This window comes from Puccinia triticina, chromosome 14A, assembly GCF_026914185.1.
Source record: "Puccinia triticina chromosome 14A, complete sequence".
NCBI classification, from domain to species: Eukaryota; Fungi; Basidiomycota; class Pucciniomycetes; order Pucciniales; family Pucciniaceae; genus Puccinia; species Puccinia triticina.
Genome location: NC_070571.1, coordinates 2,074,335 through 2,087,366, shown reverse-complemented (window position 1 = coordinate 2,087,366; position 13,032 = coordinate 2,074,335). Strand labels below are relative to the sequence as shown.

Sequence of the window (13,032 nt, the reverse complement as noted above, 5' to 3'; positions counted from 1 at the left end):
CACTGTAAAAGGATACTAGACCTTGAAAACAGGTCCGGAAATTCTGGTAGCTCGTCTGTAGTTTTCCGTTATCCCCGGTTCCCCGAAAAACCCTAATACCTCAGGCTCACAGATATGAAAAATATGGCATTTCCCTTGGTCAACAAAAACAGAAAATTTGAGAAATTCTCCAAGCTTTACGGAAAAGACAACATTTATCTTGATTTTTTTGGGGGGCTCCGCTCTGATATGAACTGCAGATTTTGCAAGAATCGCGTGAGGTCGATCGAGAAAGGTCTTTAAATGGATTAATTGATTACAAAGCTGGATGCAGGATGGGATGGGGTTGTCCGGATAAGTAGTCCGGGGGAGCAAGCTGTTTTTCTGTTTTTTTACCGATCAGATGGTCAACTGCTCAGACTGACCAGACAACCAACTTCCTCCATCTTCTTTCTCCCCATACATATTTATTTACATCTTCGCCCTCACCATCCCCCACGATGCCTCCCAAGCGCAAGCCCAACAACACCAAGAAGCGTCGCGCTAAACCAGACCAGGGAACTGCCACCACACCCAGCCCCAGCCCATCCAAGCTCAACTCAGCTGACCATTCCACCCAGAGCACTCCCAACCAACTCAACCGCAGCACTCCCCCTACCCCCTCCTCCAAACCCGCCTCCAATGGCCCCTCACAAGCAGACCATAAACAGCCGGCAGACTCAGACCCTCCCAATCGACCGTCTAAACAGGCATCGACCGCTGCTGGCAGCGCGCAGAAGAACTCATCCGATCACCAGCCTGCCAAGGCCAACGAGCTTCCGTCTTCGGTCAAGAGTGCTGCCAGCAACTCGGACTTCGCTCCACTGACCGAGCGATCTGTTAACCGCCCTGAATCAAACTCCAGTATGTCTCCAGTCATCCTTTATACTCCACTCGCATGGAAAGCTCTCCTGACTGCTTTCCCACCCATCTGTCCGCGTGAACTAGACCAACACCACTCGAACACCTCCAACGAGACTGGCCGTCCTAACAAGTCTACCAAAGACCAAAATTCCAAGCAAACCCCAGGAGCTCATCGTGTTCCAGGCTCTGTGGAGCTTGATGTCGAAAACCATCCTGATCCAACGGCCAAGTCGAAAGCTGAGTCCAAGAAGAGTCAGCAGGCCTCCAACAAGCCGAGCACCACCAACAGTCATTCAGACGACCCCCCGCCCGCAAATCAACACCAAAATCCAGAGGATGATCACACACCAGAAAAAGTGGCATCGGAGCCCACTTATCCACAAAACGGGATACCAAAAGAGTCGAGTGAACATCATAAGGAACCTGACACCGCTCCTCAACAGCAACATCCAGAGGATGATCCCGCCCCCGCGAAAATCGCATCGAAGCCCACTCATCCCCAAAACGGGAGACCGAAGGATTCGAGCGAAAGTAAATCTAGCGATCATAAGGAGCCTGAGACGCCCTCAGCCAACTCAGAGAATGGCCTCTCGAAGAGCCTCCCAAACTCTCACAAAAAGCCCACCAAACACGTCAAGTTTACTAATGCGGCCGCGGCCGACCCATCTGCGGATGCCCCGAGGCCCGAAGCTGGTGGGCACCAGAACCACCGTAAGCAGAGCAGGCCTGAGGAGACTGAGGAGCACGGGGATGTGCACCCCAAGCACAAATCGATCCGGCGCGAGATGTCTGGGGCGGCCGACCAGTTCGACTTTGATGCCCAACAAAGGCTGTACGATGGTCCCGGGGGCGGGATGGTCAAGAAGCCGCGCCACCGCCGCCCGAACGGTACCAGCAGCCACTCCGCCGACCAACGCGCGGCAGATGGGCCCGATGAAGCCGGATCAGACCAGTCCAGTACGGCCTCGCATGACGAAGACGCGCGCCACCCACACCGGGACTCGATGGGCTTCCAACACGCCCAACGCTGTCTCCAATCGATCGTCGACATCCAGCACCTCAACGCCCGGCCAGCCGACCTGGACCCGGACCTCCTGCAGATCTATCTGAGCTACTTCGACCAGGACCAGGATGGCTTGTTGGACCCCTTGGACACCTGGCGCGCTTTCCGTCGCCTCGGCTTCGGCTTGCTCTGGGCCGCCGCTGCCACCCTCGCCCTCCATGCCCTCTTCTCCCCCTTCATCGGAATGGGCTCCTGGCTCCTCCCCGACGTCTTGGGCAGATGCCAATTGCCGCTAGGCCCCCATCTCTCCAAATCCTCCCCCAGCTCAATCAACGTGAGACCACATTCCTCTCCTCCATCAATTCCTTGAATAAAATCGCTGAAACCTGCTCCATTTTTGTTCCAGATCGACCCGCACGACATATCGCGTAAGAAGCTCACAATTGTAGTTTCATTGGACCCTTCTGCAAAGAAATAATAATATTATGATTTTTTGCTTCGTGTAGATGTAGATAAAGACCATACTCCGGACAAAGTGGGTCCGGCGGCGTTGTGGAAGAAAACCCAAGAGCACATGGGCGTAGCCGAGATGACTGGTAGGCCGCTTTTCCCATCCTTGGCCGGCGCATCAAGCCACATGCAGCTGCGCCCTTCCCTGACAAATTTCTTTTCGAAAATTGTTCAGATCCGATTGGGTGGCTCAAGTTTGTGCTGGGCTGGCTTATAGCTCTCAGCTTAACCTGGTGCGTCCCCAGCCGCAGATCCAAAACCCGCCCAGATCGAACTAAAAGCGGGGGTTTTTTTTTGGATGATGGTTACCTTCATATGCAGGCCGACGGATCTGTGTGTGAAGCACGAATTGATCAACGGTGTTTACAACGGCGAGTTGCTGTTCCTGGTCGCCCATGACCTGTCAACCTAGTCGACCGTCGCTTCTCTCTCGCCGGAATAGCGTGCCTCGTGGCCTCGACACAACCATGACCTGTGTCCAACCATCGCAAGGCGACTTGGACCATCTCATTGAAATCCCTTTCTCTCTCTCTCTCTCCTACGTCCTACTCCTTATCAAAAAAAGCCTTTCGAAGTTGTTGAAACCTGAGAAGACCATCGCAGACACACCCTCATGTGTGCTTCTTCTCGTTTCATATATCAGTACACATATACGTCGAGAGACCCAGAAGTCGCTCCAAGAACCCGCCGGCGCTCTCTGTATAAGTATCTCCGCGTGTACTTTATTCGTATCTCGCACACCAATGTAGACTACCTTTTGTTGTTGTTCGTACCACTTTGAAACTAAATACTTAACACTATTTATCGCTCTCTCTTTGTTCTGTTTGTACGAATTTTGTATTAGTTATGTCTCTTTTGTTTGGCAAGATCACGGACACCCGTCTTCATTATCGCCCCCACCCGCGTCCCGAGAGTGATCGATCGGCCGGCGGCGCGGTCGCACCTCTAAACACCTCTCTTTGTGCTGATGTATTTCCTCATTGTTGTCCTTATTGTGGGCGCTTTTTGCACTTTTATTTAAATATGTATTTTTTGAGGAGGTTTGATGAACCGGGTGTAGAGAAATACAAATGATTAATTCTGCGTTGAGTAGACGCGAGGATCTTGCTATTTGACTCCCTCTTTCAGGACGCAAGATGAACACTGAGGCTCACAGACAAAAGTCTAGTGACACTTGAGCAGTAAGATGGATAAAGTTCTGATTCACTAGAGAGACAACCGCCTACGGCAACCTGGGACACCAGATGTAGGGACTCTTGTGGGACACTGAATATAATTTGGTGAACTATCCACTGAGGGGGAAATAAATTGCTAATAGGTTGAAAGGCTATAACAACTTATGGATGGTTTAAAAGACCTGCCCCTCTAATAATACTATCCAAATGATAAGTCTTGCAGTCAATATTTATAAAGAGATGGCTGATTCCAAGATAGATCTTACTTTTATATAGTAATCTCTATCAGACCTAGATCACTTTATTCAATAAGCTAGTAAATCTGCTTCAACTTCTGCGTAGGTGGGCAATATACTGGATTTGTTATACTTCTATTACAAGGCTGTTGTTGCACACAATTGCTAATGTAAATATTCTACAGTTGATGATAAGCTGTTAAACTCAATTTTTTTGTTGAGATCTGTTTTGATCTACTACTGCTGACACACTAATACTGCTACTACACTCCCACACTACTTGGACTAAATACTAACACCACTAATGACCACACTACTGACTAAACTACCATATGTGACCAAACATCTGTAGGCTGATGGGGAAAAAGATCAGATGGGCAGGAAAGGGGCCTCCTTATAAATTGAAGGATGAGGGATTTTTTCTCCAGGGGAGCTCCTTGTGAGGGATTATTCCGCCTAACCTGGTGGATCATTTTGGCCAGTGTGGTAGAAAGAAGTGTCCCACCGTGACAAAATGTCCGGTGCGGCCTTCTTTTACGCAAGATAATCCGGAGTAGTCAAGGGATACTCCAAACTCTGCATAGCAAGAGCATCAACATAGCTCTGCAGACGTAAAGTATCCGCAAAGCAATCATAATAATAATAAGACACTCAAACAAGAAGGCAGAAGTCTGTAAAACACCGCTCAAAGTACCGTAAAGAAAAGATAGCCATAATAAAACTCCTCCGCAATCAATATCCGCCAGTAAAGTAAGAATCTGCAACAATAATAATAAAAAAAGGTCCATCAAAAGATCATGATGAGTTCCCCTGCAGGGGGAAAACACCCTCCCCTCATATAGACAACTCTCCATTGCTTCACCATAGAAAAATGAACCATGAGAAAACTCCACCACATGTCATAAACCAATAGAAAAGAAAATAACAAATAGAAATCCTCCTCCCATCCCACGCACAGCACATGCCTCCACTCCCACATTGTCATTTGCGCCTCCACTGCTTGCTGTAGACAGCCGCCCGACCCCCAATCATCCATCATCCACGCCCCTGTCTAGCCTCCGGTGTTGGGATCCCACACGCCGCCTCCGCCCCAGCTACGTCTGCTGACGTAACCCGCTCCAGCTGCCACGGCTTCCCCCAAGTGCCGCGTTGTTCTAGATAGTTCGCGCTGGAATGCCTGGACTCAGCAAGTCCGCTCCGCTCCGCACGCCGCAGCTCTGCCGCCTTTGACCTCACGCTCTGCGCCCAGCCTATGCGCTCCGCCTCTGCCGCTTGAAGATCCTGCAGAGCCCTCATGCCCCGCCGCAGCCGCGCGCCCAAACCTTATCAGACACTTTGGCACCCCACGCCAAACAACCACCACACCGGAGATATGGCTTGGAGCACATATGCATATAAATCATCTATATACATACATATACCCAGGCAATATTGGACTTGTTCCACTAAAGCTCACTGCCCCTATGCCTCTCAAAACCCTTTCAGATGGTTGGTGTTAATCCTGGCCCTCCCTGAATTTACTTATGATTGGAAAAGGTTTTGAAGGTTGCATTTTACAGCCTTGGGATTCAGAAATTCAGTCTAGTGAGGTGCTCATCCTTATGGGCCAAAATGAACTACACTTTTCATAACCTTGTAAATGTATGTTGTAGATAAGCAATTTATTTATTTCTTATTGTTATTGTTAGAAGTTTTTTTCTCTTGTGAAAAAATTTCAAAGGATAAACTGTAGAGCTCCAGGAAAAATTTGGTCTTAATATGCTTTGATGTTGCTTGAAAGTCTCAGAATAGTGGAAATTATATGTACAATTCCTAGATTCTTTAGCATGACTATGATGAATGGGATGAACAGTCAGGAAATTTACTTGGATGAGAAAACATCATTCACTGGGATTTGAGGGGGGGGGGGGGGGGTGAGGGAGTGCTGAATGGTACCAAAATTGCTTTCTAATTCAAAAGATTTTCTTCCTTGCCTTTGCCTAAAGGATTTTTAATCAATTTTTGTCATTAGTATTGAATATTAGAAAACATTCTTAACTATCACCTGCGGTTAAATATATAAAAAATGATGCACACCATCTTTTTCCAAATCAGAAATATCTTGGTTGATTGTTCCAACTAATTTATTGCATAAATTTTGAAGGTTCAGTTCCCTGGCCCTTGTTTTCACAATCAGAGATTTATATCACCAACCTTCTTGCTCTCCATTTTTGTTTTCATCTCCCAGGATTTTTCTTAACTCCTTGATCAAATCTTCTTCAGATTCCCCATCTGGGTGAGAATAATCAATCAACCCTTGTCAAAATTCTCAGTAATTTATCAGTTGAATGAAAGCTAGGAGAATGAAATCTTACTGGTCCAATTTTTTATAATCTGTTGATCCAATTTTTCAGATCTCATTCTTTGATGGATCTTTAACATTTTTCCAATGTTTAAAATATTTGGATTGAATGAATAAGATAAGTAGTTCTTGCTACTCCTCCTAGTATGTTTAATCTGTTGATTCAATTCTTCAACTTTGCTTCTGACATGGCTCATTACCATGTTGCTGATCTCTACACAATTTTAGTTGAGTGGATGAGATAGGGAGTTATTGGCTATGTAATTAGATTCAAAAATCATCATTCAACAACATTAAAAGCACAAACCTTCTTGGACTTCAAGCTGGATATTATTTCCCACATTTTGCCTTGCAGTGTACAAAGCTTGTTTACTATCTATCCATACTATCAAATGAATTTTCAAATTTATTAAAATTAAAAAGATAAATAGATGTCAAGTACCTGTCATGAACAAATTCTGGCAGAAGGAGGTAAATACTGACCTTTGTTGTAAGCATCCACCTTGTGTTCTCAATTGAATCCTGATGTTAATTTTTTTTTTTTTTAGAATTTAGAGTTTTGTTCACAAAAGTGGATTTAAGGAGTGTCCTCTGACAAGAAAAGGGTTGTCTTCATTCCAAGTTCAAGTTGGATAGGAAAAAAAATCAAAACCATTGAAAGCAGCAAGAATAAAACATGTAGGATGTAACAGAACTAATGCAGCTTACAGCCGTATAGCAACGGTGGGCCGCTACGCTACACTACGCTACAGGGCCACTTAGCGTTAGCGTAGCGGCAAAAAGCGCCCACCCATTTTGAGTAGCGTTAGCGCGCTGTTAGCGCCGCTACGCTGCGCTGCGTTTCAGCGGCGCTAACAGGGCGCCAATTGTTTGTTAGTGTTAGCGCGCCGCTACAGTCACTACGCTGCGCTACAGCGCTTTTAGCGGAAAGAAAGGCCTTTTTTTCAGCTAAAAGCACTGTGGTGCACCGTAGCGCGCGCTCTTTTGCGCCCTGCGTGTGTAGCGTTAGCGCAATTGCGCGCATCTGCGCTAACGCTACGCTAACAGCTAAATTAGCTGCGCACCCTTTGCGCGTAGCGTTAGCGCAGAGAAGGCGCAATCCGCTAACGCTACGCTTAAATTTAGCGGAATTCCGCTACGCTAACGCTACGGTTAGCGTAGCTGGCCCACCGTTGCGTATAGCACTAATTCTATAACAAGAATATTATGAGTTAGCACACCAGAATGAAAGTTATTTTATTGATATGATGTTGGTAACCTTCCTTTTCTAACCTTCTAATATTCCTGAAATTGTTTTACTAGTTTTTCCATGGCGCGTAGGTTAGGTTCACTTGTGGGGGTTAAAACTGGTTCAGTAGGAGAAGGTACCAGGTCACTGGAGAAGTCTGAATTTGATCGTAAATCAAGCAAGTTTCTTTCCAGCATCTCTTCAACAACTTCCCTGCCCAGCTTTTCCACCAGAGTGGAGTAGGGTATATATCCAGGGGAATTGATTAGGAGCTGGCCAACAGTGAGAGCTTCTGCTCCGCCGTAAGTTTTTTTTGCACCACCAACAAATTCACCTGTCATTCTGGAATATGCATTACTTGTAACCCCAAAGCGCATAGCTGGAGTGAAAGGGTGAAAACAATTAGCTTCCTGTTTGCATGAGTTCAGGTTAGGTGAACCTTTCATACGCACGATCATCGAAATAACCAGAACTGTTTACTTCTGAGACATATCTATTAATGATGTACATTCTTCCCCCGGTTATCCTAAAAGGAATATCAAATTTCACGGATGATAGTAGAGTTTTGTCTTCTTCTGAAAGCTGTCGATCGTTTTTGACCACTTGGAGGAAGTAATCATGTGCCTGCTGGCGGGACAGGTCACCAACAACAAGCGTCGAGAAGTGGGCGGGATTGATACCTGAGTCATTGAGAGAATAATGGTGAACATATTTATGTGTGATTCTGAGACGGAATGCTCATGATGAAAACTTGGAGATACATACGTTGTTTGAGCCAACTCACAAAGAGCGAATCAGACGACGTGAAAATGATGTGCATTTTTGCTTCTTCTTCGGTCACTCGAACGGCAAAGTCAAGAAAAGCCCGTATTGCCTTGAATGCGATCTTATCAGTACATAATGCTTTCATGTCAACGCGCAGTGTGCAAGGGATGTACCTCGTCACCCATGCCTTTGAGTTTATCTGCCTCTGTGATGATTAGTACAGGGGTTCTTTCCTCGTAGGAAAACGATGATGGCTTGAGATGGTTTTCCACTTGTTTGAAAACCGCGGCTGCCGTTTGTTTGTAAGATTCGATTCCGACTGCCTCTAAAGAGGAGTTGTTGCTACGAATCTTCAACCTGTTGTATACATACTTCCATACGTTTTCCTCCGCCGCCGATCCACTCATACCGTCCGTAAAGGCGTCGAGAAACCGGTCCTTATGCACTGCCAAAAGACCAATGGTCAGCGGATGGAACTCTGGGGTGCCATCAGATCGAAGCTGGGTTGTGACATGTCGCGAAAGTGCGATTTTTCCACAAGCTGAGGGTCCTTGCAAGACCGTAAGATGGGGCTTTTCTTTCAATCGACGAAAAAGCTCTTTTTCTTCTTGAGGTCGGCTGTAATAAAAGGGGAACGGATGGCGAGGAAGATCTTGGTTGTGGAACGCGCGTGCCGATCCTCCGCTAGGAAACGATCTGGAAAGTGAGAAGCTATCCTGGATGGTTAGTGCAACTCGAGCCAATGAATTTGGGGCAAAATGTATTCACGACAGTACCGGTCCTGTTTTGAGTGCGCGCTGGCCCTTGCCGCTGCAAAGCGAATGGAAACAGGAAGTGCGAAAGAGCATGGCGATCGGTTGGCTTGTGATGGATGACTGGATATTTGCGCAGACGCTGATGGTGGTGCGGCTGGCAGCTGACTGCTGAGGGATTCTGGTACACGGTAGGACGCGGTCTGCCGGACCCTTGGGTGGTTTCATGGACTACCGGGTCGGTATGCCTACAGACGCAATGAGTCTAAAAGTCGACCCATCAGGGTCCGGCGCCTCCTCACTGCTCTTATCCAGACTTTGTCCAACAGCTCGAGATGAGCCGGGTGGACCAGGTGAGCCGATTTTATTTCCGACAATGGCTCGGGTAACGAGGAAGTTCATAAGTTTGTGGATGTATACTCTGACCAATTCATGCGGCCAGGATAGGAGGACAGCCGGGCGCGGCAAGATGGCCCTTTGTCCGGCCATTTCAAAGCGTGATTATGTCCCGCCGGCACCACCACATGGCACGCGCCGATGCCGCACTGCCAGCCGCGTCAAGAAGTTGGGGTTCAGGTGCCTGGGTATCCAGGCGATACATAACATGTAGCGCCGGATCTACCAAACCGTGTCAGGCAACAACAGGAGATGCTCTGTCGAGGAGCCTGGCCGACTACATACTCATGGAATCGCCGATCGTGTGCTTGGAACGAAGCAGCCCAATATGGCAAGCTCAACTGTTTGTGTTGAGTGGGTTTATCAAATCATTTGGGGCAGTTCTTCGAGGTTTCATCCGCCCATGCGAGCTTCGAAGCGCCGCATGATGCATGTGTGAGATTGTGTAAACCGGAGTCCGATGACGACTTTGCCCTCGTCCCGCGAAGTGCATCCCCGTCGAGAACAGTCAAACTCTCCTTCGATATTCAAAAGGTCGCCGGTCCTTTCAAAACGCTGCACCGAAGGAAAACACCCGCCCAACGCAGAGCCGCAAGAGAGAACCAAGTCCGCGAGCAAGAAAAATTTCCAAGATGGAGAACAGTAGCACCCCCAACCCATTGTCTGCTTCATTGGTCTCCAGCTCCAGACAGCCTGCCCCGCATCGCTTCTCGACCCTCTGCGCAACCGTCGAAAATCCCGATGCGGACCACCAGGATCGATATGGCTCGAGCAGCGTGCCAATCTATCAAAGTTCGACCTTCAAAGGGGTCGATGGCCCGTACGACTATACTCGCAGTGGTAATCCCAGTCGGACCTTCCTTCGTCAGTCTATGTATTTTGTTTTCCATCCAATCCGAAGTACAGGAAAATTTAGATCGGTGCTAATTGACTTGCACTTCTCTCCCGCCCTCCCACACACACGCACACACACGCACACACACACACACAGAACACCATGTTGCGAAAATTTCTGCCGCCAAGCACGCATTTGCCGTCAGTTCTGGTATGGCCGCATTGGATGTCATCCTGCGCACCCTTCAACCCGGCGATGAGATCATCGCAGGAAATGATCTGTACGGAGGCTCGAATCGATTGCTAGCCTACATCAAGGAACACAATGGAATCCTTACTCACCATATTGATACCACCAACCTGGAAAATCTCAGCCCGTTCTTGGTCAAAGACAGTCGAGTACGAATGGTCCTTCTCGAAAGCCCCACCAACCCACTCCTCCAAATTGTCGACATCCAAGCCGTCATCAAGCTAGTCAAAGCCCACATCCCAAAGGCCATCATCGTCGTCGATAATACGATGATGTCCCCCTATCTGATGAAGCCACTCGAATTCGGCGCCGATGTGGTCTACGATTCGGGCACTAAATACCTCAGTGGACATCACGACTTGATGGCCGGATTGGTGACCTGTAACTCTGATGAGATTGCCAAACAACTGGCGTTCGTCATCAACAGTATCGGCAACGGACTGGCCCCTTTCGAATGCTTCTTACTTACCAGAGGCATCAAGACCCTCTCCCTCCGTCTCGACCGTCAGCAAGCTTCTGCAATCCGAGTTGCTAGATATCTCGACCAGCTGGGCTTCAAGGTCAACTTCCCCGGTCTAGCCCACCACAAAGGCAAGGAGATACACGACCGTCTTGCCAAAGGTCCCGGTGCCGTCCTCAGCTTCGAGACGGGTGATAAGCAATTGAGCGAAAAGATCGTCAGCTCGGCCCGATTGTGGAGTATCAGCGTCAGCTTCGGATGCGTCAACAGCTTGATCAGCATGCCTTGCTTGATGTCGTAAGCTAACCGATAGGGGCACTTCTTTTGATCCCCTCATTCATTAGCTCAGCTGATTGTTTTGAATATCCTTCATAGTCACGCATCGATTGACCCCGCTGTTCGGGCCGCTCGTAATCTGCCTGAAGACTTGATCAGGCTCTGTGTAGGGATCGAAGATCCAGATGATCTATTAGAAGACCTTCAAGCAGCCTTAGTCGAGGCCGGGGCCATCAGAACTCTTGACGAGACCAGGGTCGACTCAGGCTACGAACGAGTCGGAATGACTCCCTTACCAATTTCTCCTGCGGAAGCGATGATACCCCATAAAGACTGTCTCGGGTCTTCAGCAAACCCTACCACCCTGTTGGTCTCGGCACCAGGCAAGATTATCCTCTTTGGAGAACACGCTGTCGTGTATGGCAAGAAAGCAATCGCCGCTGCTGTCAATCGACGCTGTTACTGCTTGGTCGAGCCTGAAGGACCACACGCGGCCGAGTGCGTCACCTTGCGCCTTCCTGACTCTGGATGGAGTTGCACTTGGTTCATCGATTCATTACCTTGGGATACTGTCAAGCCTACCGCCGAAGGCGAGTTGCATGTGGATCCTCAATTATCGGAAGCTGTGTGGATCAAAGCCACGAAGCTAGCCGAAACAACTAGCCTGGCTCAAGCTGCACATGCTTTCTTGTACTTGTTCATGCATTTGGCTACGAAGGAAAACAGGCGATCGCAAGTCTTCACGATCCGTTCTACTTTGCCGATCGGAGCAGGGTTAGGTTCTTCGGCTTCGTACTCAGTATGCTTGGCTAGCGCCCTACTATACAGCCACCAGCACATAGCAATGCCCACTCAAAAAGCCATCGAGAGAGCCGATGTCGAAACGATCAACCGATGGGCATTCCTAGGAGAAAAGATCTTGCATGGTAGCCCAAGCGGAGTAGATAACACGGTCTCAAGTTTCGGAGGAGCAATTTGTTTCCAAAAATCAGTCGGGGAGGGGGGCGAACAAAAAAAGCAATCGATCGAACAGATCCAGGGCTTCGGAGCGATCAGAATCTTGATCAGTGACACCCAAGTGCCAAGAGATACCAAATCATTAGTCGCTGCCGTCGCTCAGCGGAAAGAAAATGATCCTGAGCATATCGAGCGCATCCTGGACGAAATCGAAGAGATCACCTTTACCGCACGAGAATCGATCAAAAAATTGACTCAAATCGGAGAATCAAATTCGACCAATGCTGAAAAGCCAGCTATTGACTTACTGAAGAAAATGAGGCCTGAAATCATCAATTCATTGGGACTAATGATGGCCAGAAATCACTCGTTACTTTCTGCCCTAGGCGTTGGCCATAGTAAACTCGACCTCGTCAAATCGTTTGCCGCCTCCTACGGCTTGGAAACCAAGTTGACTGGAGCTGGTGGTGGTGGATGTGCAATTACCTTAATACCCGACAGTCAGTTTTTCTAAATTCTCCTTCATTCGCTGATCCCCGCTGACTTGTTCCTCTTTCTTGCTCCCTGCAATGACCAAATGCGACAACGACAATCGCAACAGCGTTTGAGGAAGAAAAGATGTCAGCAATCGTTAAAAATGTTAAAGCCAATGCGATGAATGCTTATGAAACCGAAATCGGCGTCTCTGGGATCGGAATCTTGAATAACTTGAACCATCATCCTCAAGAACTTGTGGACTCGATTAAGACTATTTACTTGACTTCACATCTCAGCAATCTCAGCCAATCGTTGTCCAATCCTTCTCCAGATCTCACTCGTGATAACCTTAAATTCCTTCCCAACCAAGTTAATCCTCCATCAGCCACAGGACCTCACAGCCCGGGCTTGTTTTGGAGCTTTGCTTAACCATCGTCATAAACAAAACATTCTATACATGCTTGATATCATTACGAACATACATACATCT

General features: G+C 48.0%; 3 protein-coding genes across 3 annotated transcripts; 2 read left to right on the top strand and 1 right to left on the bottom strand.

Annotated features, from left to right (window-relative positions):
- Positions 1-479: 479 nt before the first annotated feature.
- PtA15_14A190 (uncharacterized protein) lies at positions 480-2,807 on the top strand (the record flags this gene model as incomplete). The annotated part of the gene is made up of 6 exons (XM_053162881.1): positions 480-882; positions 967-2,219; positions 2,292-2,313; positions 2,392-2,481; positions 2,571-2,628; positions 2,717-2,807. 6 exons carry the CDS (start codon positions 480-482, stop codon positions 2,805-2,807), a joined length of 1,917 nt encoding a protein of 638 aa, XP_053026863.1.
- Positions 2,808-7,422: 4,615 nt separating this feature from the next.
- Positions 7,423-9,294, bottom strand: PtA15_14A189 (uncharacterized protein; the record flags this gene model as incomplete). The annotated part of the gene is made up of 6 exons (XM_053162879.1): positions 7,423-7,754; positions 7,828-8,055; positions 8,141-8,249; positions 8,314-8,856; positions 8,909-9,073; positions 9,145-9,294. 6 exons carry the CDS (start codon positions 9,292-9,294, stop codon positions 7,423-7,425), a joined length of 1,527 nt encoding a protein of 508 aa, XP_053026862.1.
- A 281-nt stretch (positions 9,295-9,575) lies between these two features.
- On the top strand, positions 9,576-12,971 carry PtA15_14A188 (uncharacterized protein; the record flags this gene model as incomplete). Its single annotated transcript, XM_053162878.1, has 5 exons — positions 9,576-9,590; positions 9,670-10,152; positions 10,312-11,129; positions 11,208-12,565; positions 12,667-12,971. The coding sequence occupies 5 exons, from the start codon at positions 9,576-9,578 to the stop codon at positions 12,969-12,971; spliced, it is 2,979 nt and encodes a 992-aa protein (XP_053026861.1).
- Positions 12,972-13,032: the final 61 nt, after the last annotated feature.